Source organism: Barbus barbus (assembly GCF_936440315.1).
Source record: "Barbus barbus genome assembly, chromosome: 8".
Classification (NCBI taxonomy): domain Eukaryota; kingdom Metazoa; phylum Chordata; class Actinopteri; order Cypriniformes; family Cyprinidae; genus Barbus; species Barbus barbus.
In genome coordinates, this window is record NC_136736.1 from 19,397,663 (window position 1) to 19,425,471 (window position 27,809).

General features: G+C 35.4%; 1 protein-coding gene across 2 annotated transcripts; it reads left to right on the forward strand.

Annotated features, from left to right (window-relative positions):
* sh3gl2a (SH3 domain containing GRB2 like 2a, endophilin A1) lies at positions 1-27,809 on the forward strand. Of its 2 annotated transcripts, none has more exons than XM_079424181.1 (9): positions 1-216; positions 16,066-16,134; positions 16,790-16,862; positions 16,982-17,125; positions 21,275-21,408; positions 22,423-22,581; positions 24,119-24,222; positions 25,818-25,936; positions 26,024-27,809. In XM_079424181.1, exons 1-9 carry the CDS (start codon positions 172-174, stop codon positions 26,218-26,220), a joined length of 1,044 nt encoding a protein of 347 aa, XP_079280307.1. In that variant the 5' UTR covers positions 1-171; the 3' UTR covers positions 26,221-27,809. The 2 variants fall into 2 exon arrangements, with proteins under 2 accessions (XP_079280307.1, XP_079280308.1); XM_079424182.1 differs by having other exon boundaries at positions 60-369.

Here is a 27,809-nt window from a genome sequence, read left to right on the forward strand (position 1 = left end):
GATGTCACTGACGCGTCATGATCAGCTGCTATAATCAGCCTACGCTTGTGGTGATTCCCAGCGTCCACGGGTTTATCTCTAAACGTCTCACATCCACTGTACCTCTGAGCGTATTTACATCTTAGCACATCACATTCAGGCGTTAGAAACAGCACTAGTCCAGTCGGAATCATGTCTGTAGCGGGACTGAAGAAACAATTCCACAAAGCCACTCAGGTAAGGCGCAATGGCATTGAAATTCGCCGTTCTGTTGACCATTACACGCGTGAAAATGGGTTTGCTGCAGTGCTACAGCAGACCGAGCAGCTTGTGTCCTGAATCTTAATGCGGATCTTCACCCTGAACAGTGTGTGCTGCTTTGAACGCAACGTAAGACATGCACTAACATTGCTACCAACAGGCTAGTCACAGTGATCTGTTCATGTTATCCACAATCATTTCATTCAGATGGTAGAATGAATGTATGCTCAGTGTTTTCTTTTTTGTCCATGAGGTTTTCATTAGATGTTATTAGCACCGATGAAATTAAAACGCGTGAACATGAATATTTAAGATGCGTTGTTGAAAGTTGTTACATAATAGCTTATACCCTTAAATTGACCTCGATGCCCTCTAAAGCAGTCGTGATGCTGAGACACTTCAATTCCATGATGCTCTAAGCCACTACATAGGCTTTAGGGTCCAATCCTGTAGTGCATTTTATTTTTCATTTCTATTTTATTTATTTATTTATTTTAATAGCCTAGTATAGTGTAATATATTTTTACATATTTTTAATATTTTCAAGTCAGTGCATTGCCTATTGGACCTCGAACCATATATATTCTGTTTTTAAGAAATGTATGTTTTGTGAATGGTTTTATATATTTTATTGATAATCTTATTTATTTTTTTTAAGACATGACAGCATTAAACCAGATTTAATAGCTGGTTAATTATGTTCTGGTGCCATTGACTAGCCTCACTCCCAGGTCTGTTATGTCCATCTAGTGTCCTTGCCTGAAGCTTCACCTTGCATACAGGAATGAACAATGAACGCTGATGGTTTGTGCAGAAAAGATTTTGGAGTAATATTCTGTCATTTTTAAGGATAGTTTTGAAACAGCTCTCACATCTCACCCAAGGAAGGGGTTGAAAACCTCTGCCTTAACTATTTGTTTTGAAGGGAATATGAAACTCTGTGGGTTTTGAATCTGGGCTTACGTCTCATTGTCTGACATTAAACAACATAATCTGTCTCATTCTGACCAATCGTCAGGCTCTGACATCATCAGTGCACGCTGCGCAGTGGAGAGGGTGGCACGACTCAGAGCTGCTCTGTAGAACAGATGGTTCCTCAAATGCACTGCTTCATCTCACAGCTTGCTGTGTACTTTATACACAACCTTCATGCAATCTTGCAGTCGTGACAAAATATAGTGCCTGCTTTGTGATTTTTATTTTTTTTCTCCCTTATTTACGTTGTACCTTCCTTCAGTTGTAGAGGCAGGTTTATCCTGCTTTACCTGTGTTATTTGGAAATTTGCTTGTATAGTAAATATTTGCCTATATTTTGTTCCACAAGTATGTGGAATTACTAAAAAAAATAAAAAATGTATATAAATACTGCTTAGGCCTTGAGATACAATAAGCAGTTAATGTAATATACTCAATATACTCCTAATTTATTAGTAAATATCTCAAAATCATGCAAAAATAGTCATTCATAACAGATCAAGCTTTTTCACACTTGTTTTAGCACATCACTCGCGGTGGTAGTTACATAAAGAAGTGAGATTTCATGGAAATTGTCTGCTCGGCATGTCCATTTATACAGAGATTTTTGTTTGTTGTTTAAAAATAGACATTTTATGAGCTTGTAATTCAAGTTCACGTTAACTTAGTGTTGTTATGAGCTGCAAATAAAGTTCAATTGCCATTTGTCTACTAAATGTTTCATTTTATCACATGTAGTAAAAAGGATGTGAATCAAAAATTAGAGATTATTCTCCTCCCATTTACTGTTGGGTGTTTGGGGATATATAAAAAGTGGAATTTGCAAGCTGACGTCATGAATGAGTTATTCTGTTATTTTGGTCGTATACAATACTGTACATAGAAGTGTAGGCTAACCTTTTTCTTCAACTTCTCTATCCCTTGCTTTCTTTGTAAGGCACTGCTTATCTGTCCGAAACACGGATGTTTTATTCTGCTTTCTCTATTACAATTTCTAGACATTGCTTATTGTTGTGCACTTCGCTGTTTACATTTTTGTCAGCTATACTGCATAGTACATGCTTGGCAAGCCAGTGCTTTTGAAATCATCTTTGACCATGCCTTTGGGTTGACTTTATCTTTATTAAAGAGTGCAAACTGAGATCTTTTAAATATGTTAGATATTTAAATGTTACATTTTATAGACCATTTCAAGGATGTAAACAATAACAAAGGCGTTGGAACGCTTCTGCGCATGTCTGGTCCTGAAGCATTTCCGGTAGCACCATTTTTAAATCTCAGATCTATCAAAACCTACAGCGCGTACTTTTTAAATCTAGCGAAAACGCATGTTAGGTATTTAAAAAAAAATAAAAATAGAATTACCCTTTAAATATGACTGAGGTGCAAACTAACAAAGAACATTAAAAGTCTTCCGGACGGATCAAAGCGGCTCTGATTGATGCTGTGGTGTACACGAGATGGCAGTAAATGTATCGCATACTAGATGCTTACAATTAACTCCTGAGCGGAAAAGTTGGGATCATTTGTTTGTACAATGGATGACATCAGCCTTATGTTCGGTTAAACCGAAGCAAGACAAACAGTGTTACTTACGAACTTATCATGGTTTGTGCTAAGATGTCCGGGGAGGTTTTTGTGGACATTTCACTTGCATTGCTGGGTCAGTCTGCATGTCTACGCAAATATTCATATTTATTTGTACAGCTCTTTTCACAATACATATCGTTTCACTGCAGATTTACAGAACATGCATGTTTATTACAGCGCTAAATGAATGCTAGTAAGCTAATCACTTCATGCCATTATTACTGATTGCATTCGTTTTAAAATGTGTGCATAGTTTGGTCAGGTTTGTTGCTGTGGAACAATGCTAGAAAGCATTTGAATGCTCTATCTGAGCCATCATGTGGTCACAAATAAACAAGATGAATGCAATTCAATGCTGGCTACTGTGTTATACATAAACCTGTTTTTTTTTTTTCTTAGATAAAAGTATAACCTACATGCATATTAATAAATGCACACACACTACATACAGTATATATGTGGGTATGTATGTTTTTATGCACATTTACTGTAAACACATATACAGGTAAAAAGTTTGGGCACTATTACTATTTTTTTTAACTGTTTTTAAATAAGTCTCCTATGCTCATCAAGCCTGCAATTCATTGATCAAAAATACAAAAACAGTAATATTTTGAAATATTACAATTTAAAATAATGGTTTTCTATTTTAATATGCTTTAAAATATAATTTATTTCTGTGATGCAAAGCTGAATTTTCAGCATCATTACTCCAGTTATCAGTGTCACATGATCCTTCAGAAGTCATTCTAATATGCTGATATATTATCAGTGTTGGAAAAAGTTGTGCTGCTTAATATTTCTTTATAAACAGAGATAATTTTAGTATTCTTTGAATAAAAGAACAGCATTTACTTATAATAGAAATGTTTTGTAAAAACATGCACTACTGTTCAAAAGTTTGGGGTCATTTTTTTTTTTTTTTTTTTTAAAGAATATGAATACATTTATTCAGCAAGGATATTAAATTATTTTTTTGTTTTGTTTTTGTTTAGTGATAGTAAAGACATACTGTTAGGAAAGATTTCTATTTTGAAAATCCCTGTCAGGATTCAATCAATCAATCCTGTATAAAGTATCAGATTCCAGAAAAAAATATTAAGCAGCACAATTGTTTCCAACACTGACAATAACCAAATATCAAATCAGCACATTAGAATGATCTCTGAAGGATCATGTGACACTTAAGACTGGAGAAAAGGCTGATCAAAATCCAGCTTTGCATCACAGAAATAAATATAAAGATTATTAAAATAGAAAACCATTATTTTAAATTGTAATATTTCACAATATTACTGATTTTGTCTGTATTTTTGATCAAATAAATGGAGGCTTGATGAGCATAAGAGACTTCTTTCAAAAACATAAAAAAAAATAGTAATGTGTCCAGACACTTGACCAGTACTGCATATAAACAAAAGACAGAGACTGTTTCCAGCAAATTTATTAACATGTGATCAATATCAAAAGCAGCAGGCTAACCATGAGCAGCTTTGAGTACTACGTTGCATTTCATCCTCAAGCTCTCAAACACATCTGGGTGTTCATATGGTCTCATGTGGTTTTGCACTGTCCCGTCTCCCTGTAGCATTCACTGGGTTATGTGTCTTACATTACAGATGATGACTTTCCTAAAGACAAAAGTAAAAAAACAATTATTTTATTTAATACACAGTATTTACAAATAATACTATTGTTTAATACATCAGTACATATTGGAATTAACATTAGACAAGCATAAGTGATGAAAAATGTTTACCGTTAGCTTTTGTAAACTACTGCAGTTAACGTTAACTGTTTCACTATTCAACATTCAAGTTTAGAGAATACATTTCTATAACATGTTACTCACTGGATTTATCTGCTGACAAGATAGCTAGACAACTAATGAGAACTCATGTTTAATTATAGCCCACATAACGCTTCCAACAAAACGCAAATAAAAGCTTGACCCTTTTCACTAAAAAGAATCAAAATGCCAGGCGCATATGTAAACAATGACGAAAACACAATGCTGCATCATACTTGAAGAGTTAACGTAAATAAATACAACGAATCAAATGGAAAAAAAACAAGAACGTGTCCTTACCTGAATCGAAATGTGCTGTACATTATATCCTAGAGCTGCTAGTTGGCTATTCTGCTTTTCGCTTCACTGCTGCAATCCAGGCGCGTTTCTCGGAAATCTAAACCCTTTAGTTTCCGATTATTTATAAATTAATGTTAGTTCCAGCCCAGAGGGAGCACCCAAGCACCGAGCAACAAGGATCTAGTTTTAATTTCTACATTTTAAACAGCAGGATTAAATAAATTAATCGCAATCCCACTGTGCATCAAGCGCCTGCCGCTATTGTTTTGAATGCGCTCAAACGCTAACCGGAAACGTCCGAGGAACAAAGACGTCACTTCCTTATACCGCCGAATATCCGTTGAAATGGTCTATATATAAATATATTTAATCTTCTCTCTCTTATGAGTATTAAATATGGTTTATTCTTTTGATGTATGGTTTTGTAGTGGATTACATCCTGTTTTAGGACATCACTGCTAAAATACATATACCAGTTTCCCTGATTTGAAAACTATTATAAAACAGGTGAGCTGTCATGAAGCCCCTGACATGAAGGCTGTCTGAAAATTTAGGAAGCAGATTATACTGCCTCCTAAAATAGTACTTTGAGGATAGAATGCCTTTCTAGTGTTGAAACAGGTGATCTTGTATCTAGGATTAAATCAGCACAGTCACTGAAAAAAAGCATTGTTGGACAGACAAAATTAAAGAATGCAGTGCAAGCAAGTTGTCTAGTGTCTATAGGGAAGGTAATTGGTTGTCAGACCCTCTCAGGAGAAGATGGTGGGCAGCAGTGTTTTATAATCAAAATGTGTATTTAACTAAGTAGTAAATAAATTAAATGCATGTTCATGTTAAAAAGTGAAGTTTGAGAGAAATGTCATTTTTCTTGAGTGTGTCTAGCATTCATTTAACTGTTACACACTTCTATTTCAGATTATGTAAGACTCTTCGGACCAAACAATCAGTGAGAGTCTTGGAGCAGAACAAAACTCGCACGTTTTAAAGATTTTAAAACATGAAAACAACAAAGCAATGAAATGGTCAAAGACACCCATATAGTGCATGTTCACATAGAAAAAGAACTGAAAAGCAGATTTTAATGAATGGCTGCTTATTCAGATGATGCAGCAGTGGCTGCAGGTACTACTGAAAATGTAGGCTTTTGTTTCAGTTGTTTACTTTTATCCAGCAGTGTTTGTTCTCTGTGTTCCTAAGTATATTGATACTGTTTGTTGTACTGACTGAGAAAGTGCTTCAGGTGATGCAGTGAGAGTGCGGTCCGAATGAATGTGAATCGATACAGACCATTTTTCAAAACCTGTTTGGCTAATTCACTGAAAAGAAGGGACAGACAAAAAAAAAAAAAAAAGATTAGGGTAAACGTACCTATTAAGATCACGTAACCATTAAGCACACTTCCATATTTGAGCTCAGATTGTAAAAAGTAAAAAAATAATTTCATACTTGACGTCTTAACCAATTGACGTGTTTGTTACTACGTACCTCCTGTAATTTCAAGTCAATCAGATCATTGCACACTGAGATATGAGAATCCATGCGTTCACACTGCCTGGCGGCCATTTTGAAAGCTGTCTGAAAACTTTCACCAAAAGAGGAGCCCTTTAAATGTGCATTTTTTTTTAGATGTTTTAGCCTATATTTTGGGTAAGTTTCTCTACTTACTGTAAAATTAAGAGATTAATGTTTAGACTTTTGCATATTATATCCTGGAACTTGGATGACTTGTAATTGAAATAATTACAATTACATCCAAAAGATCGTTTTAGCAACATATCGCAGATGCTACAGAACACAGTTAGCTGACTAGCTGTATAAGACTGTGTAAAACTAATATATAACTTCACGGGCATTACTGGCTTGTACTTTTAAATCCATAATATTATAAATGTACGGTTTATTGCTGGTCTGTGGTTTTATACTGCTGTCATTTTTAAAGATTTCATATTATTGTAAGGTGAGCTTAAAGGGTGCACTACTATTACAATCACACAGTTTCCGTGTGACATTAATAAGAAAAAGTATAATTTCATAAATGGTGTTAATGATAGTTGTTCATAATAAAATATGTATGAATTTAATATGACCTAGATTATTAATCTTGCGAAATCTAGTCTTTTTAATAAATATTACATGAAATGTATTTAAAAATTGTTGCTGCTCTAATTAAGCTCAGTGTGAATCGATTTTCTATGGACTCTGTCAACTCAAATCTGCAGACTGGCTCTGATCTTTGGCAACTAGCACCACCTTCTCCAGACTGTAAATCAGTGGAAAATGGGGGCAAAAATCGTTTAGGGTATTCCAGCCTTAAGAGACTATAGAGAAGTTGACATCCATTTAATGAGAGGCTTCATAATGAGGCTAGTTTCTGTGTTCATCCCGATGAATTAAATGTTTTATTGGTGTATTTTATTTGATTTTTGAATATGTTACTTTGCTGAACGTGGACTAATCTAGATGTTGCAATGTGCTGAAATGACACTTTACTATGAATATATAACTGATCAAATTGAATGCTGGCATGCTTAATTTTAGTCTTCTGTTTTTTTTTTTTTTTTTTTTTTTTTGTGATTGACTTTGTACCTTCAATAAAATATTTTTCAATTATTCTTTTAAAAGGTTGTTTAAAATAAACAAGAATTTTCAATCAAACATGTGAGCTTAATAGGAACAAGGGTGTGCTTAAAGGGTACAGAAATGTACCCATTAAGCACAGCCTGACTTTTTGCATTTAATGATATACAGTGCCCTCCAAAAGTATTGGAACAGTAAGGCCAATTCCTTTATTTTTGCTGTAGACTGAAAACATTTGGGTTTGACATCAAAAAATGAATATGAGATGAGAGATTAACATTTCAGCTTTTATTTACAGGTATTTTCATCTGGATCTGATACACAACTTAGAAGATAGCACCTTTTGTTTGAACTCATCCATTTTTCATGTTACCAAAGGTATTGGAACAGATAGAATTAGCATAGATTAAAGTGACAAAGACTTAATATTTAGTTGCAAATCCTTTGCTTTCAATAACTGCATCAAGCCTGTGACCCATTGACATCACCAAACTTCTGCATTCTTCTTTTGTGATGCTTTTCCAGGCTTTCACCGCAGCCTCTTTCAGTTTTGGGGGGGTTACTCCCTTCAGTCTCTTCTTTAGCAGGTAAAATGCATACTCTACAGGGTTTAAGTGTGGAGATTGACTTGGCCAGTCTAAAACCTTCCACTTCTTGCCCCTGATGAACTCCTTTGTTGTTTTGCCACTATGTTTTGGGTCATTATCTTGCTGTGTGATGAAGGATCTCCCAATCAGTTTGGTTGCATCTTTCTGTAAATTGTCAGACAAAATATTTCTGTAGACTTCTGAGTTAATTTTGCTGCTGCCATCATGTGTCATCATAATGAAGATTAATGAGCCTGTCCCAGAAGAAGCGATGAAAGCCCAAGCCATTACATTACTTGTGTAATGTGTACTATAATGTACACCCGTGTACACCGTGTTTCAGATGAGCTTGTATGTTTGGGATCATGAGCAGATCCTTTCCTTCTCCAAACTTTAGCCTTTCCATCACTTTGGTCCATAAAATCAGTCCATAAAACCTTGTCCCAGAATTTGAGGCTCGTCTCCTATTCTTCTTGCTAATGAGTGGTTTGCATCTTCTGGTGTAGCCTCTGTACTTTTGTTCATGAAGTCTTCTGCGAACAGTAGATTGTGATTCCTTCACTCCTGCCCTCTGGAGGTTGTTGCTGATGTCACTAACAGTTGTTTTAGGGTCTTTCTTTACAGCTGTCACAATGTTTCTGTCATCAACTGCAGATGTTTTCCTTGATCTACCCGTTTGAGGTGTGTTACTTAGTACACCAGTGGTTTCTTTCTTCCTCAGGAGATTCCAAATGGTTGTACTTGCTATTGCCAATGTTTGTGCAATGGTTTGATTGTTTTTTTTTTTTTTCATCTTCTCTCAGCTTCACAATTGCTCGTTTTTCACCCATAGACACCTCTCTGGTTTTCATGTTGGTTACACATCTAACTAACTATAAATGCATGGATCTGAAACTGAGCGCAGACATTCAGTGCTATTTACTGTTTGAATAATCAATTAATAGGACACACTAGGGCAACAAAACACACCTGTCAGACACATGTTCTAATACTTCTGGTAACATGAAAAATGGGTGGGTTCAAACAAAAGGTGCTATATTCTAAGTTGTGTATCAGATCCAGATGAAATGCATATCTAAATAAAAGCTGAAATGTTAATCGCTCATCTCATAATCATCTTTTGATGTCAAACCCAAATGTTTACAGTCTATAGCAAAAATAAAGGAATTGGCCTTACTGTTCCAATACTTTTGGAGGGCACGGTGTATGTTAATTGAAATGTTTTTGTCATTTAAAATAAAATTTAAAAAAAATTGTGATTTAATATTTTATTTTAACGTAACTTTTTGTACTGAAACCAATATCTACCAATATCAAAAATTTTCAATGTAGATTTTGGTGAGCCTAAAAGGTACGTTTACCCTAATTCACAAAAGATTGGCATCACTATTTCAGTCAACACAAAAGCATATAGTATATAATAACTGTGTAATAAAATGTTTCTCAGATCAGTCAAGATCACATATGGACAGAGCATACAGCCGTACTGCTGCAGGCACCACTGCAACTTGGAATCCTTGGAAACACCCGCAATTTGTTATTTTACAACATTAGACTACACAGCCATACTTTGATTCTTCGTAGGTTTTCATTCCTAATAGAGCTAAAAAAAAAAAAAAAAAGGTATGAAACCACATTTAGATTATCTTGAAATGAGGACAAACAAAAATTAGTTTGTGCTGACCACCATGTGCTTTATGCAGTGTATTTTTGACTGCCAAGAGTATGAGACCATCTAAATTCCAGAGACATTTAGAAACTATAACAAAAAGTATGTGAAAAATTCTGCATATTGTTGGCCCTGTTACTCTGTTTGATGTTAAGTGTGTTTGTTTACTTTTGTATGATCAGCATTTTGAAACTGTGTTGCTGTTGTAGCTTTAGCCTAGATTTAAACTGCTAATTTTGTCTGGCCAGAGGAGAATGACACTATTTCGACAAACCACCCAGCTTTATATCAAGCCGATGTAAAGCTGCTTTGACACAATTTGCATTGTTAAAAGCGCTATACAAATAATATTGACTTGAGTTGATGTCAAATGTAAAATCTAAAGCAAAACATCTAAAGTTTTTTTTTTTTTTTAGACTGAATCATGAATGAATGGAATCAATGATGGAATCATTGAACATCAATGTTCCAGACAGTCACGATTAAAAATAATATCTTAGAATTAATAGATGGTTTGTGAGCTGTCAGTACAAATTCATTTTAATAGCACTGTGTGTACATGTTTAGACCGTTTTCTATTTATCTGTAACACTCTGGACACATTAAAGCCATGTCACTTCAAGCACCTTAATATGTTTATAGTATTTTTTGGCAATAACTGATCTGTGTTTTGTGGTAAAATATCTAAATTAGATTCTAATCCTATAATTAATGCTCAATTGTTTGGATTTTGTCTGGTAGGAGAAGATGATTGTTTAAGGCCTTGTGGGCTAAAATGCAGTAAATTGATAGAACATATGAAATACACTAATTTGTCTTCCAAATGAAAACATCAATAATCTCATCTGCCTCCGGCCCTCCGTTTCTTTCTTTGTGGTCTTTGTAGATTTCAGGTACGATAGTTCACCCCCAAAATTAAAATTCTATAATTTACTCACCCTCAAGTTTTCCAAAACTGTGAGTTTCATTCTTCCGTTGAACACAAAAGAAGATATTCTGAATAATGTTGGTAACTAAAAAGTTGCCAGTAGCCACTGACTTCCATAGTATGTGGGAAAAAACTATAGAAGGCAATGGCCACTGGGAACTGTTCAACAGATGAAAGAAACTGGTGAGTATGATGACAGAATCTTCATTTTTGGGTAAACTATTCATTTAAACACCCCTTTTCTATTAGGAACAAACTAAATACTGAATCTTTTTAAGCTTAACCTACACTACATGTTAATCTCCAGGCACATTAACATGCAGAATCCTGCACTTACTTATTCACAGTATTGAATTGTCAACAGCCATTAAAAAGAATTTAATTGTTCTTTCTTTGTGTGTCCAAAAAAATCAAACACAGATGTCCTGTGTATAATGTTAACGAAAATGCATGTTTTAAAGGCATTAGTGATAGTGGAATTGCTTTGCTCATAGTTCAATCCCTGTACAATTTTGGATGAGAGATAATTTTGGTTGATTTATAGCATTTTCTATACAAAGTTATAACCATGACTTTCTACCAACCTTGCTTGTATTTTCCTTTCATAGTTCTCTGTTCTGTTCTACCAATCATGACTTAGTTGTAGTCTGATGATACCGCATGCCAGGACAGGGGCTCATCCTGCTGTTACGCAAGAGCTGTGCGAGGCTTAAAAATTACATCATCACAGAACCGTTTTCCCACAGCATCAAAATAACACTGGATTGACACGGGCACATGCCCTTGGTATTTAATGAATATTAAGGTTGATGCCATACTGTGCTCTTCTTGCTACTCTTTTAATGTATATGAATCTCACGATATGATGCACATAAAAAAAGTGCTGTTTCACTGCTGTGTCATCCTGGATTCAATGCTCCTGTCTTTCTCAGCATTAAGTCATATATGCATTCCAGCAAGGACTCCCATGTCCTCAGACATGTTTACAGGCTGTCCCCTTCTTTTCTTTTCTACAATGTTCTGAAATGTTCTTTCATATGTGAATTTAAATTCTCATTGAAAACTTTTTGACGTTCAAAGCATTTGACGTTACACAATTTTTAAACTCTTGTTGTCTATTTGTTTCATCCCAGTGTGATATATTTCATGACATTTACTTTGGCTTCTTTTAAGATACAAAAAATATTTTATTTAAATTATTTGATATTATTATTATTATTATTATTATTATTACTACTACTACATTTAGAGCACATAAAATCCATTTCCCCTGAATTCACATCACACGTCTCCTCTAGCCATCTTTATGCATGAGCTTTCTCAGCTGCCCTTAATTACACACACACACACACACACACACACACATAATAATAATAATTATAACAATAAGAGAGAGAGGCTGCATTCCTGGAACTGTCGGTCGAGCCCAAGGGATGCGCATCCATTTCTGCCATGCAGACAGTCACAAATCAAGGGAGGACATCCTCCCATAACCTCCTTCATTTGTCCATCTATCTGTTCTATTTATAAATCAGTAATCTTTGGTGGTTGTAATCCAGGAGGCACAGACTCAGGGGAATATTTTAAGACCGCCTGACTGGAGGGTGGGGGTGGAAATTTCTCTTCTCCATGTGCTGCTGTCACATTGGGTTTCATGTGACTGCCATCCACCTAGTCAGCAGCACAGCACTTGCTTTCAGGTAGCAAGGTTGATCCGATACCTTTGGCAAGCTCTAATTTAATCCTTTACATGTATATGTAAATTTTCTCTCTCCTCCTCTTCATTCAGTGACACTTCCTTCCAGACTGTATTTACTGCAAGAATTGGATTAAATAACTTGTCTGTGAGGTTAATCTGTGGTACTGTAGCCACGCAACAGATAAAACTCGGCATGGAAATGATTTTGAATACAAACATATTATGTAATAATATGTAATAGTCTACAAACATGTACCTGAATATATTAAAATTAGGACAATTTAAATTGTATGAGGTCAACACAAAATATTAATTAAGCCCTGTTTGATATTTACACTTTTTACTGTAATGGGTTATAAAATTGTTATTTGGAGTGTACCACTGATAACTTGGCCATTCTGAAATCTATAATTTAAATGAGGAACCACATTTCTAAGTTTTCCTAACAAATAACAAAGGGGTGCGTTTTCTAAAAGCATCGTTTGCTAACTATGTTCCAAAGTTCCTAATGTAGTTCAATGATTTGCTGTTTCCATAGTTCCAACAAGCATTTGTAAACAGCATCACAAATTTGTGTGGTTGGATACAGCTCTTGACCTATGATTAGAAGCATAGTGCCTTGTTAGTGTGATATGTGGACTTGCATAGATAAAGCCCTTGGCCACAATAAGCAAGCTAACATGCAGTACATTTTCATTCCATTCAAATAGTAGCTTTATTACTATTTGTTTGTGTAATTCGTGGGGTTGTTACAACCCGAATTCCGGAAATGTTGGGACACTTTTTTTTTTTTTTTTTTTTTTATAAAATGAGAACTAAAAGACTTTCAAATCACATGAGCCAATAGTTTATTCACAATAGAACATAGAGAACATAAATGTTTAAACGGAGAAATTTCACACTCTTATCCACTAAATGAGCTCATTTCAAATTTGATGCCTGCTACAAGTCTCAAAAAAGTTGGCACGGGGGCAACAAAGGGCTGAAAGCAAGAAATTTTGAAAAGATTCTGCTGGGAGAACATCTAGCAACTAATTAAGTTCATTGACATCAGGTCTGTAACATGATTAGCTATAAAAGGGATGTCTTATAGGCAGAGTGTCTCAGAAGTAAAGATGGGCAGAGGCTCTCCAATCTGTGAAAGAGTGCGTAAACATATTGTGGAATACTTTAAAAACAATGTTCCTCATCATTTACAGTGCATAACATCATCAAAAGATTCAGAGAAACTGGAGAAATCTCTATGCGTAAGGGACAAGGCTGAAGACCTTTGTTGGATGCCCGTGGTCTTCGGGCCCTCGGACGACACTGCATCACTCATTGGCATGATTCTGTCATTGACATTACTTAATGGGCCCAAGAATACTTCCAGAAACCACTGTCGGTAAACACAATCCACCCTGCCATCTGCAGATGCCAATTAAAGCTCTATCATGCAAAAAGGAAGCCATATGTGAATATGGTCCAGAAGCACCGTCGTGTCTTATGGGCCAAGGATCATTTAAAATGGACTGTTTCAAAGTGGAAAAATGGTCAGACGAGTCCAAATTTGACATTCTTGTTGGAAATCATGGACGCAGTGTCCTACGGGCTAAAGAGGAGGGAGACCTTCCAGTGTGTTATCAGTGACTGTCAGTGTATCTCAGAGGTTTATGATCGTATGTCCTCTTTTCAGTGTTCCTGGCTTCTTGAATGATTGGCCTGAGCTGTGTGCGTTTCCTCCTTGGATATATAAACCTTTTATATGTTCATCATTGTTTGCTGAATGATGATTGTGATTTCGTACATTATGGATACTACTTTGAAATGTGGCATGAATCTAATTACAAATAAAATATGCAAATAATATATGCTAATGAAATTAGGTTCATAGAACCCAAAGGAAATTGCTTCAGTAGACTATTCAAAAATGAAGATCAATAAAGCAAAGGTGAAAACATTTAGTCTATGATCAGTTTTTATTTTTAACCTAATGAATTGTAATTCCAATTAAGGTCCATATTCTAGTTAAGATTTTATTTTGAAAAGGATGTTTAGTTGCTATGTAAAGTGTACAGCTACTAGTGTATTTCTGTATATATACACATGGTAATCAGCATTTATCAAATAAACCTGCTTAATGTTCATTTTCATTCCCTGAACAGTACCAGACTAGGATTAATGATGAATTAAGAAATGTAGGCCAGTAATCATTTTAAATAAAAGACTGGTACGGTGCTGTCATCCATCTGTATCTTGATTTGTGTTCATTTCTTTTTAATGAAATGTATCGGGTCAACAGAGATTAAACACAATATGCTTTCCATTGAAAATGCATTCATTCATTCATTTATGAACTGCCAGATCTCGACAGGTAATTAAGTTCACCCAAATGAAAGATCATCTTTTATATTAAAGTGAAGTTAATTTCTGAATCAATCTGATTTAATTTGTTTGTAATTCATTGTTAATTGACTGTAGTTAAAGTGAACTGTTAATTTCTTTAAATTGTAGAAATTGCTTTTAAGGTGTTTTTACTGGTACAATAATTGTATTTAGTGTACTTCACTTTAATTTACGTAATTAAGTTTGTTATACTATTGTTCATGTAATGTTAATGTGAACTATTACACTGTAGGCTAGTTAATGTGTACTAGATGTCCACATTTACTTCATTTTTATTACATGTCAAGTAGCTCACAGTCAATGAAAGCATTCAGCAAACTTCAGCAACCAGACTTGATGATAGCAGTCAGTCTCCACTGGCCTCACATTCACCAGTAATAATTTCACTAGTGTTGCTCTACAGTTTACCTGGCCCTTTGATTAGATGCCTTTTAAGCATGTTCGACTCTTATTTCTCTCGTTCTGTAGAGTTTACTTCATCAGAATCCCTTCATTCTTATGATTCTTTGTTATACTATACATTAAGTATTTTTATTGCAATAAGATGTGCAGTATCACATTGGTATTGAAGATATTCCTTATTGGAGCCTCTCACATGTATTTCCCCGTACACAAAATATTGTTTTGCTCTGTATTTATGGTAGCTCATATTGCTGACAACCAGTACATCCCACCTTCTAAGTACTATATTGTGCCGTTAGAACTCAGTTTCTTTTCTGCCTTTAAAATGTTTTATTCCAGAGATGGAAACTTGAGTCTGAGACTTTAAATTGAGTCTTAACTTTGGATTTGACCTAGACCCATAACCAGTTGACTTGAATATTGACTGTTGACTCCAAATTAGAGACTTGTGGACAACACAATTTCTTTAGGTTTACAGGTAGAAATGTTTAATGGTTTAATGTTTAATAGTCTTAAGTGTATTCCAGGGGAATGGTTGGGAACCAATGCATTAGCTAACTGACACAAGCAGACTCCTAATAATGAAAGATGTTTCTTATAAATTCTCCTGGATATTCTATAATTAATTTATATGATTGGAAGATTTCACACTTCAGTTTCAGGTTTTTCTCATTTTTATTTTTATTTTTTCATCTTTTCTTTTTTGTTATAATGCAGCATATTGCATCAGTGTACAAGTTTGAGATGTGTTTGGACTAAATCTATGGTCCAGACAGGATGTTATGTATATGTCCAACAGAGCTGGAGTTTTCAAGCTAAGGGGTCCGTGACAAATTTGAAGGAAAAGGAAAAAGATTTCACAAAAAATGTATTATTAAGAAATAATTACACAACCTAAAACTGTCCTGTCTTATTTTGCAGAGAGTTAGTGAGAAGGTCGGAGGGGCAGAGGGAACTAAATTAGATGAAGACTTCATGGAAATGGAAAAGGTATGTTTCCTGCAGCTAGAGAGATGTGATTCTCATTCAAGAAGCATACCAATGAGCGTTTGGTTGTTTATTAGAAGTTTCTAATTTTGGAAGGTGTAATTAGGTGATCTATTGAGACAAAATTCTAGCGCCACCTAATTAGGTGAGAATATATTGAGTGTGTTTATAAATGTGTATTTTAGAGTGTCTCTTATAAAGATTAAAACAGTTGGATGGATGGATGAATGAAGGAATGAGCAACTACTGGGGTCTGTAGGCAACAAAAGATATATATAAGATGTATAAATATAGTTAGTGCAGGTAATGAAATTCCTTTACTATGTTTAGAAGTTATACAGATAGGAGGAAAAATAACTTGACATTGGCCCCTTTCATGAAACTGTGTAATGTATAATTCTTTCTTACATTCAGGTAATAAGAATGAATGTTATTTTTGTCTAGTATTAACCTTAAATGTCTTATATATATATATATATATATATATATATATATATATATATATATATATAGCTTCTTGTTAATTGTTTGACTTTTGGTATATTTATTGTTTTCTCCATGAAGATAGCCTTGCTGGTGACATGGCATTACAAATAAATGAAATAATAACATTCATTCCTTTCTATTTTTGTATCTTTTCAACTTTACCGTAACGTAGAAAGTTGATGTCACCACAAGGGCGGTGATGGACATTATGACCAAGACAACAGAGTACCTACAGCCCAATCCAGGTGAATGTGAATAATAATTTGTAATTGTATATCCCTAGCTTAAAAAAATTAAAATATCACTAATGTACATCACGTTTATGTTTTTGTGCTTTTTTTTGTTTGTTTGCTTGTTTATGCAGCAACTCGTGCCAAAATGAGTATGATGAGCTCCATGTCTAAAATCCGTGGTGGAGATAAAGGTCCTGGCTACACACAGACTGAAGTCATCCTGGGAGAGTCCATGCAAAAGTTTGGCAGGGAGCTCGGGGAGGAATCCTACTTTGGTAATGCTAGCTTTGCTATAAACATACACAATGTCGGAGATTTTAGCCTTGTGGGCAGCTCTTCCTCATATAGCGCAGTTATTAACATACACAATGTAAACTGCCTTATTCAAAAATAATTTTTATCAACAAGCTCTTTTGATGAAATGGTTAGTTGTAGGGATGTCCCTGACTAAGGACTGATAGTCGAATCATATGTTTGGGGGCGGGGCTTAATACATTACCAAGAGACAGTCATAATTACTGACGTTACAGGGAAAAACAATTACAAACACACAGGGAAAATGTGTAATGGACACCTCGCAGATACAAAAATAATGTTTTATGTTTTGATTAAAAGATGGTTAACATTAAATGCCAGTGAAACCCATTCAAAACATTTTTACAACAGTGCTCTCATTATAACGCTATGTAGGCTATATGACAGTAGTTATTAATGTTCTGCATTTCTGATAGCACTTGATAGCAGTTTTTTAATCAGTGGGATTTAACTAATTTATCTAATATAGAATACGCTTAGTTTTTTATAAAACATAACGTTAATAATACGACTTACAGGCTATCTGCACAGAATGCCCCGAATGCAGAAGTGAATGTGTCTGCGCGGCTCTGAATGAACTCCTTTCTTCACGCAACAACGTGTAGAAACACGGCAACCAAATTCACAGCGTTTTATTATAATAGTGTTCTCATTATAATGTTATGTATATGACAGTCCCAGTTATAGTTATCAATATTATGCATTGTTGTTTGTACTGCTCGCGTTTATAATCACTGTACAATGAAGCGCTTTACTTCAGCGTGATGCATCTTATGCGAGATAAAATAATACACAATATATAATCTGGCTGCCATGTTTTGAAATCACTTATTCCTCACCTGATCGAAAAAATCCAGTCTTTAACTCTGCCTGTGTCAGTTTGAGTCTTTTAAATCTCTGCCGCCAAGATGCTTCTCTTTCGGTCACGGATTATGGAAAGTGAAACTCAAAGGGCATATTGCAGGTTAGAGACTCCAGTGAGTCGATGTATAGAAAAATACTGTAGGAACTACATTTTCTTTAAAATATACTTTAAAATACGCTATTAAGGCTTCTGGAGTCGTTTTTGTGAGAGAATTTTACTTCCGCATCTGAAACGTGCCAAAACCGGAAGTGACCCATCAAAAGGGAGAGCGGTCCATTTAAACCACAGGAAAACAATGGATCGCAATGACAGTTCGGACGCTGAGGAAATTTTAAATGTGTATTTACACTCGTATGACGGACCACAGATAAAATGATGAGCCTGCTATGCAGCCAAGAGAGCAGGACAGGCCAGGATTAGACAGAACAACGGTCAGAGGAGACAAATTGAGTTGATGTGAGGAGAACAGGGCAGGTGTTTGGCAGGGACGGATTATGACTCACCAGTGCCCTGGGCACGGACTGATTAAAGACCCCCCTCAGTTGAAATTGAGCTCATTTTTTCTTAAATTCAAATAGTAATGGATTGTATCTACACTAAGTGAAAATAGCAGTATTTTTAGCGATATGTTATTTACACTAAGTGCAAATAGCTATAGATTACATTTACACTGTTAAAATAGCAAGATTTTCTGCTATTTATACTACTTTATACTTTATACTACTCGCAAAATAGTGGCAATTATCTGCACTTCAGTATTGTATTACATTATAAAACAGTATGCAATAATAACGTATTGAGTGTAAATTTTTAATAATTTTAATTCAGATGATTAAATGTATGCCACCTTATTGATACAATAAAGCCCTCCCGACCCCTACCCGATACTTTATTTTCAACTTTTTGGTTATTTCTTTCATTTTTGTTTACGATGTGATTTGAGATTTGAAAAGGGAGAAAAAAAGTTTGGCAAAAGGTGGGTTCGAACCCTCGTCAATCGCGTCAAAAAGCATGCACTTTACCATCTGTGCCACTGGAATTTACAATTTAAAGCCGTTTTTATATATATGTATGTATGTGTGTATATATATATAGATATTTACAAAGCCACTGAATTATTTTTTACAGTGTATATATTGCTGCAGCCCGGAGACCTCCAAGTGGGAGGGACTTATGCAAGTAGGTTGGGCAGCTCCAAGAGGGAGGGTAGGTTTAGGGTTGGGTTTGGTGTAGGGCATATTAACAAGGCCCAACCCATTTGAAGCTGACCCGCCCATTTGGAACTGGCTCCGACCTCCGTTTATACCTATCTCCATATCGAAGCATCGACTCTTCGGGGTCACCCCTAGTTAGTTGCAAACTAGATTAAACAATAAACTCAGTCTTCATGTTAATGTGTAAAGAGCAAAAGAGTTCATTAAGCATAAGGAAAATAACGTGTTAATATTTAAATGTTTAAGCCATCTCAACACCACTCTACACAAGGCACAACCAGGTCTGTCAATGAGGCTCCTTTCAGACTTCTAGATCGTTTGGTACTTAAATTGTTACAAGTATTCTTCTTGGTTCACAGCAGCTTTTCCAAAATTGTACCAAAATGTTTATGCAAGTCACATGTAAATAATACTGTCCTCTCACTGGTCATGAATACATGTTGTTCATTATCATCCGTCAAGATGAATTGGCAAGTTATCTCTGTGGGCTTATTTTGGCTTTTTCTGTAGCTGTCGTTGCACATACAATGTATCTGTCATTCCCGCTACAATTGATCAGTTAGAGTGGGAGTCAAGAGAAGAAGAGCAATTAGACTACATTAAGATAGAGGAGCTCTTTGGTTTCAACTGCGATAAGTAATGAGCTCGCTCATCCACGGAATCAGACACTGCTGCTTTTTACATAACCTGTTTCCCATTATTAATTATGATGATTAATTTGTTGGTTGTTTGTGTCGGATTGATGTCTCACTACAACTGAACCTTTTCTAGAGTTTGTTTTCAATCACGCCGAGGCAATCTCAGACAGATTATTTTGGTGCAGATCTGACTGCAATTGCTGTGTTCATATATGCTTAAATCAAACCAGGGGAGAAAACGTGCCAGGTTCCAAAACAAATGATTCAAACAAGCCAGATGTAAAAATGCCTAAAAGTATGCTCCTAATCACATGGCAGAAGTAGCAGTTGATAGTGTGCTATTCTAAGTTCATAATGTTTAAATGCAGACCACAAAAACTGATGAGATTCACTAGCATCAGCACAAACATTTTTATTTTGCATGCTATCAAGTTTTCAAGTGCATGCTTTAAGGCGTTTAATGTGGTTTGCTGAATTGACTGTATGGCATGGATGCTTAACATCCTGCCAGCAGGCAAATTCTGGTCCATGACAAGGTTATCAATGACCCACAACCACAATCCAGACTGTTTTGACAATGTAGTTGCTGTTTTTGTGGCTGCACCACATGGACAATGCAGCACGATAAATCAGAATACTCTCATTTATAATAAATGAATCTGTCTATGATGCAAGAGATCAGTTATAGCACTCATGTAAAGAGCAGTTTAGCAAAGCAGCTAAAAAAAAATAGATGCTTGCTCTCAATCTCCCATTAAAATAATCTGCCTATATTCTTAGAATTTATGATAGCGATTTAGTCTTCTGTGTACGTTGCTTGCTTGGATGTAATTAAATGACATTTAATTGGTAGAGTAATCAGATTAAATTACAAAAGGTTTTGCAATTCAAAACCTCATTGCCTTTTTTAATCATCACACAAAGCTTGAGGATATGCAAATAATTTTATTCCCTGATTGGTGCATAGTGACAAACTGTTTGCAGCACATGCTGATGTCTAATAATGTGGAAATTAGCACGAAAGAATTGTGATAACTGCAGTCAAATATTAACACACTGGAAGCATTTATAAGTGCAGTTGTATGAAGATATGTTTGTCATGTTTGAAAACCATTTGACTGTATGTTCTGGAAAATAAAAAGATGGTTTGTTAAAAACTGACCAGCACTAAGTGTTTTGAAGACGTTTTAAGAAATGGCTGTGATTGTTGGTTGCAGAAAAAATTAAAACCAACTTAAAATCAAGTAATCATTACCATAACCAGATCTTTTAGTTTTGTGTTTTGTGTAAACTAAAAACAACTTAATTCAGTGCATTGGATTCTCACTGATTTGCCATAAAAGATAAAGCTATATTATAGAGAGAGATATACTGTACTCTTGTGTCTTACAGGTCTGGCTCTGATCGATGTTGGAGAAGCCATGCGAGAACTAGGTGAAGTTAAAGATGCTCTAGACATGGAGGTCAAGCAAAACTTTATTGATCCCTTGCAGAATATGCATGATAAAGACTTAAAAGAAATCCAGGTGAGATATAAGAGATTATTGCAATGACCCCCCCCCCCCCCCCCCCCCAAAAAAAAAACCTGTGTAAGACAAAATGATTACCCCTCCAACATTTTGTCTTATGAACTCTTAACGGAAATTTCACACTTGTGTTGCATGCGGTATTTCAGTGTAAAAATCGGTATTATTCACTAACCTTCCACAATCCAGTCCAATCATTGTCATAGCTTATCATTAATTGTGGCAGTTTAGAGAAGACATCGCAATTACCACTACTGGAAAGTAGTTAAAATGTCACTGATCATTTCACTTTAACAGTTTCAGTGGCAGATTTAAGTGTGGATTGTTTCGTGAACTTGACAAAAAGAGGTTTGTTGGATGACGGATGGGTTTGTTATAAAATATACTGGAAGCAGCTTGAGAGTCAAAAGGCTAAATCTCATTTTACATACATCAGCAAAAATAGCTCTTTTAATTCTAAGGTCAGAAAGGTACGGAGCCCCTTTGAGCTCATGGTGGTGGAAAGATTTTGGGGTGGGTGGAAAAAAATTATTTTTCAAATCTTTTGCGTTCTCTCGCAAAGCAAACATCTTTCAAAAAGATTTGAAAAATATTTTTTTCACCCACCCCGAAATCTTTCCACCACCATGAGCTCTAAGGGGCTCCGTAGAAAGGAGACACAAATGGACATAAAAAAATCTGTTATAACTGTATTTGGATTTTAATAACTATACTAACAATATTTTAAGTCAGTATAAACAATAAGAATGTATTTATGACCTCTTTAAATACCACTGATTCACTCATGCCAGGCACTGATATTTAATGATTTTGGATAAACTTCAGTTGAGGCTACAGTTTTCAGATTTAGATTAGATTTAAATGTTCTTTGAGAGAATATTTAGCAGCATTTGAAATGGCTTTGTAGAACTCATACGGTGTTTGATCATACTTTGTTGTCACAGCTGTTGATGGAGACTGAATGTGTCACTAGAGGTCAGTAACTGAACATTGCATCTTTTTCTATTATGACAGCATCACCTGAAGAAGTTGGAAGGGCGACGGTTGGACTTTGACTATAAGAAGAAAAGGCAGGGAAAAGTCACTGAAGATGAGATGAAACAGGCCTTGGAGAAGTTTGATGATTCAAAGGAAGTTGCCGAACAAAGCATGTTTAACCTTCTGGAGAGTGATGTAAGATCTGTGATCTGACCGGTGCTTGCCCTTGTTCACAATCCATTTCATGCTTCTGTAGAGTTTCATTTTAATTATCTGTCCCAATGTCCAACGAGTCTTTCCCACTACACCTTTCCTTTTGTTCTGAAGCAATAACCCACAATAAATCATAGGATTCACTTGTTTCCATTGATCAGTTCATCTTACACAATGGCTATGTCTACATGTTTAATAGGCTGATTGCTACCAGTAATCGATTTAAGAATTAAGTAAGGAATAATTGACGACGGGCCGTTGAATTATTAGAAAAATAATGCACACCCGAGGTGGTGATGCGGCCACGACGCGAAGCGGATACTACGGTTATACTACGGTTGCCACACCTCAAGACATCGATCAGATTATATATTTCAAGGGATTCGTCCGGTTTTTCTACTTAAATCGCTATTGTGAGTAGGATTATTTCTTCCGCATCTCATCCAACGACTCTTTTGCTAGTTCCAAAACGTCATTTTAAAGCTGGCAATGGAGGCTTGAGCCGTTGATAGCAGACTAATGCAGTTAATAATGAAGTTATTAGAAAGAGAGCGAGAGAGACAGAGAAAGAGAAACAGAGAGAGAGAGAGAGAGAGCTTGTATGAATTAGGCTACCTCTGTGTGTCCCTCAACAGTGTTCTGAAGCACCGTCTCTAAACTGTAAGTCTGCTTTAAGATGCAGCGCTGTTATTACCTCGCTAGTGAGAAATGTCATGTGTAGCCTTTAAGTTGCTACACTAGGCTAACTGATAAAATCGTCAGGGCAGCGCTGACAACGATGCGAAGTGATATGGAACTGTAATGCGGTCAAGAAAGCTGCCTGGAACTACGTTCGCCGTGCGTTTCCCTGAAAATAATTGCACACCTCAGAACGTTCGTCAGCCAATCAGATTCAAGCATTCAACGGCCCCGTAGTATAAGATGTTTATATTACATGGGCAAACATTTTTAGTCCCGTTTTACATGATACTTGCCATTATGTAGATTATTTGCTAAAAGGTGGGATGTTTTTACTTTAAAATAGGCAGCCTTCAAGCATTCCTGCTTACACGGACCTGTTTGCCAGTTCTAGGGTACATGGTCTCCCTCATTTTGCAGAAGCCACACTTCTGGGGAGCTCAGGAAACTGAGTTCATGATTATAGCTTTACACACAGTTTTATTGATGGTCGGAAACACTAGAATGGACACACTTCAGGCACATTTCCGAACATCAATGTGCATGATGCCAATAAAGTGCGGCTTCTTCTGTTCCAGCATGTTTTCGAACCCATGCATGAGCATATAGTCAGATTAATACCGCAATACTCAGCATATTAACACATATTTACTTTGATTCATGGTTATTCTAAATATAAACGTAATTATCATCAGTGCTTACACAAGCTTGCAGTACTTCAATACTGCCTTTAGGGTGCATGTAAATGTAGCCATTGTTTGTATACCTTCATATACAATCAGTAAGGCATTATTTGATTTCATGCATAATAGCTGATGATGTTCTAACTGTGTTTATGCAGATTGAACAAGTGAGTCAGCTTTCTGCTCTGGTCCAAGCTCAGGAGAACTACCACAGACAGGCCGCAGAGATCCTTCAGCAGCTGTCCAGCAAGTTAGAAGACAGGTCTGTATTCTGGAATAAATCCTAAATCTAAATGTTTGAATGGAAAATCTCCCTTCTCACAAAAAACTATGCAATTACAGGCATTATTTCTTAAAGTTAAAAGTATGTTTATGAAAATTCATTTTAAAATTAATTTCATGTTATTACTTGTTCTTATAGTTTTAGACAATTGCATACGATTTCTGAAACTGATTCCGTAAAATGGTGTTTTGCCTCATAACTCTTCACAAAAACTGCTAAATGAATTCCTCTTATACACCCCAAATACACATGGATGTGACAAATGTAAAACACTACAATCTTCTTTGCATTCACTACAATCTTCTTTGTATGTGTACAAATTCTGTACAGTATATACTGTACATTATGTATGCTTATACGGTATATATTTACACTGTAAACAGAAATTATTTCTAAGGGCGTAAATTAGCTATAAGTGTTTGCACACATGAGCACTAGTTGTAATTGGTGAATTGGTGTGGCATTTTGAATGTCCGTGTTTTCCAAACGTAACACGACAGCTCTTCGTTTTAAATGATGTGTGTAATGTAGAGAACAGTTGAGTTTTTTTTTTATTTTTTTGAAAATGCTTGCTTACAATCAACTAAAGCAGTAATGTGTTTGCAGTTTTGCAGACTTGGTCTGAAGATTAGGTACCACACTCAGTGGTACTATTAACTCACAAACCATACTAAAGTGCAAATAACTGTTAAAAAAGAGACAACCATAGCAATAATGTTCAATTGTATTTTCTAAATGACTATACTTTGAAGATCTTGCAATCAATTAGAAAAATGTTATCAGGTGAATTACATATGATATTTGATCAAATATTTGTAATTAATTGCACAGGCCAATCACTTTGCTGAGAAAAGCCTTTAATGAAGATAATTAAAAAATGTATGTGACCGACGAAAGCACTGAATATAGTCATTAGAAAAAAAAGTGTCTTGTGTTTGTTTTATTTCAGCAACATATAATTGATAAGCCTACAGTTCATAGCAGTCCATTTTGGAGTTTGTCAATCTGTCTGAGGTAGCCTGGGGGGGGGGGGGCCTTCACACAGGATGCATTTTCGTATCCCACCTGCACCTGGGTATTGTGGTGCATCTCGCTGTATTGCATCACATCTCGTATCAAGATTGTCACATTTTTTCAGACACTGTGTGAAGTTAAAAATAGTTCAGCACATCCAGTTCCATTCTGTTGCGCTCCATCTGTATTTGAACATGAAAACATCCTGTGTGAATGACCCCAACTGTTCTCGATAGGTGTGGTTTGGTAAAGCACGTTAGTTGCCTGTAGTGGCAACTGATGATAGTCTATGGAAATACACACAAACATGCTTTGCTTTTAGGTTTACTCCAAAGGTGGAACATTTCTGAAATAAAAATGAATTATTTTACATGTTTGGTGGCATGAATGATTAATTGTTCATTTTTAAATGTTATTTTGTAATAAAAATAATTCAATGTTAATTTTTTTTTTTTTTTTTCATTATCGCATTTTTTGAGATTATAAAAACATTATCATGCCTAGTTTTATAATGTATCCTTTTCTTTCATTTTTTTTTTTTTTTTTTCTTTTTTTTGCAGAATAAGAGAGGCTTCTAATAAGCCAAGAAGAGAGTATGTCCCCAAACCTCGCACTTCCATAGATTTTAGTGAGAACCACAATGGGAATATTGGGCACAGTGGCCCTTCCAGGTCACCAGGTAAGGCAAAAATATAATTAAATCTATGAAATTGAAGATTTCATTTTCTGTCCTGTAAAGAATTTATTTATTTTTGTCCCGTTTCAGCTCCAATGGACCAGCCTTGCTGTCGGGCACTTTATGATTTCGACCCTGAAAATGAGGGTGAGCTAGGCTTCAAGGAAGGTGACATCATCACCTTAACCAACAAGATTGATGACAACTGGTATGAAGGAGTGAACGGTGGGCAATCTGGCTTCTTCCCTGTCAACTATGTAGATATCCTGGTTGCTTTACCCCACTAAGTCTTATGCATGTACCTTAATTGTGACCCAACCAATCAAACTACTTCTTCTGCAAGAAGAGAAAATAACCAAAACAAACAGCACAAACAGCTCTGTGGTATTTGTGCATAGAAAATAAGCAACGAAAACATTTGAGTGCTCTTTCATAAATATTATTCACCACTTTGTTGTATAAATTAAAAATTTTTGAGGTTGATCTGGCCTCTGCATTGCCTGCTGCTATTCCTCCTGTATGTTCAGACGTTATGTTCATTTTTGCCTGTTTCCATTTGCAACAACAAGCCTTGAATTGGTCTCTTTTTTCCAAACCCTTTTTTAAAAAAAAAAAAAGATCTGCAATAAAATAAGAAAATGTATTTTATGGCTTAGCATCATGTATTTATGAAAAATTATTTGAAGAATAATGGTCATCACGGTGATTTGAAGTATTAAACATTTTAAGGATTTTTTTCTTTGAAATTGCAATAATTGCAAAAAAAATACATATTTCCTGTTCATAGTGTGAAATGTTCCATTAATGTCTTAAAATAAATTTTAGTCTTTAAGTGGTAGATTTGACTATTTAAATAGATTAATATTTAGCAACAAAGAAAAACAAATGAGACAAGGAAAGTTAAGCAAATAATTTGTGTTACAGTGTCATTTATCTGTCATGTAACATTCTATATGGTCCATGAATCCAGTGGGCATTTTCAAGCTTCCGTATAGATGGTACCATAGATGGTAAACTGGTCAATAAAAGGCAACCCAAAATTCTTTCATGAAGTAGTGCGTGTGTGTGTGTGTGTTACTATATGCCTGAGTATGTTATCTGAACCCATGAAACTGTGCATATCAAACATTTTTCTTTTCCATTTGTAAAGGTGAAGTGTGTAGTTTTTGTGCTAATAATCATAACAAACAGAACTGTAAAGAAATGGCTTCAGAAACACAGACAGTCCCACCCTGAATTTGAAAGTGCCACAGAGCAACAGTGTTTAAACTCTTTGAGGATCTGATCAACACATGGTTGTTGCCCCTCGTCATGTTAAACTGGAAATATTTTAACATCACAAAAATTACACGCATCACCTAATGTCTGATTTAAAGCAAGGATTAATTTCTGACTGTAAATGATGTATAATTTGGCCTAATATTTCCACAGACAGAATAAGATTATGTATTCTTAAAAGATTTAGCCTAAGCGTGTTTAGTTGATGTATTTATTATTGTCAAATCTAAGATCCCCTTTATATTTAAAAAAAAAAATAAAAATGAGCGTATCTTGTATTGGCAGGACATTCCAATATTTTTTCAATTGTTGTTTATCCTCAGTGAGGTCTGTATAGTCATTTTTGTGTTTTATTTCCTATTTGTGTATAGTCATGTAACTATAGTACCATGTGTTACTTTTGGATCAGTGTTAAAGCATTTACCACTAGATATAAAATAGACACTGGATATTTATTAAAGTGCTGGGGGATTGTTTAGTCAGAAAGCACTGCAAATCAGCTCCAGCATGCATTTTCAGTAACTCATCTGAATTGTTAGGCTTGTACTGAGAATGAAAAAACTACAATAAAAAAAAAAAAAGAAATCCTTTAATGGTG

Bases quoted from the DNA above. Each gene is read 5' to 3' on its own strand.
- sh3gl2a (XM_079424181.1), top strand. From the start codon at position 172: ATGTCTGTAGCGGGACTGAAGAAACAATTCCACAAAGCCACTCAG. The intron at 21,409-22,422 runs GTGAGATATAAG...CTATTATGACAG, and splicing joins AAGACTTAAAAGAAATCCAG to CATCACCTGAAGAAGTTGGA. The intron at 25,937-26,023 runs GTAAGGCAAAAA...GTCCCGTTTCAG, and splicing joins TGGCCCTTCCAGGTCACCAG to CTCCAATGGACCAGCCTTGC.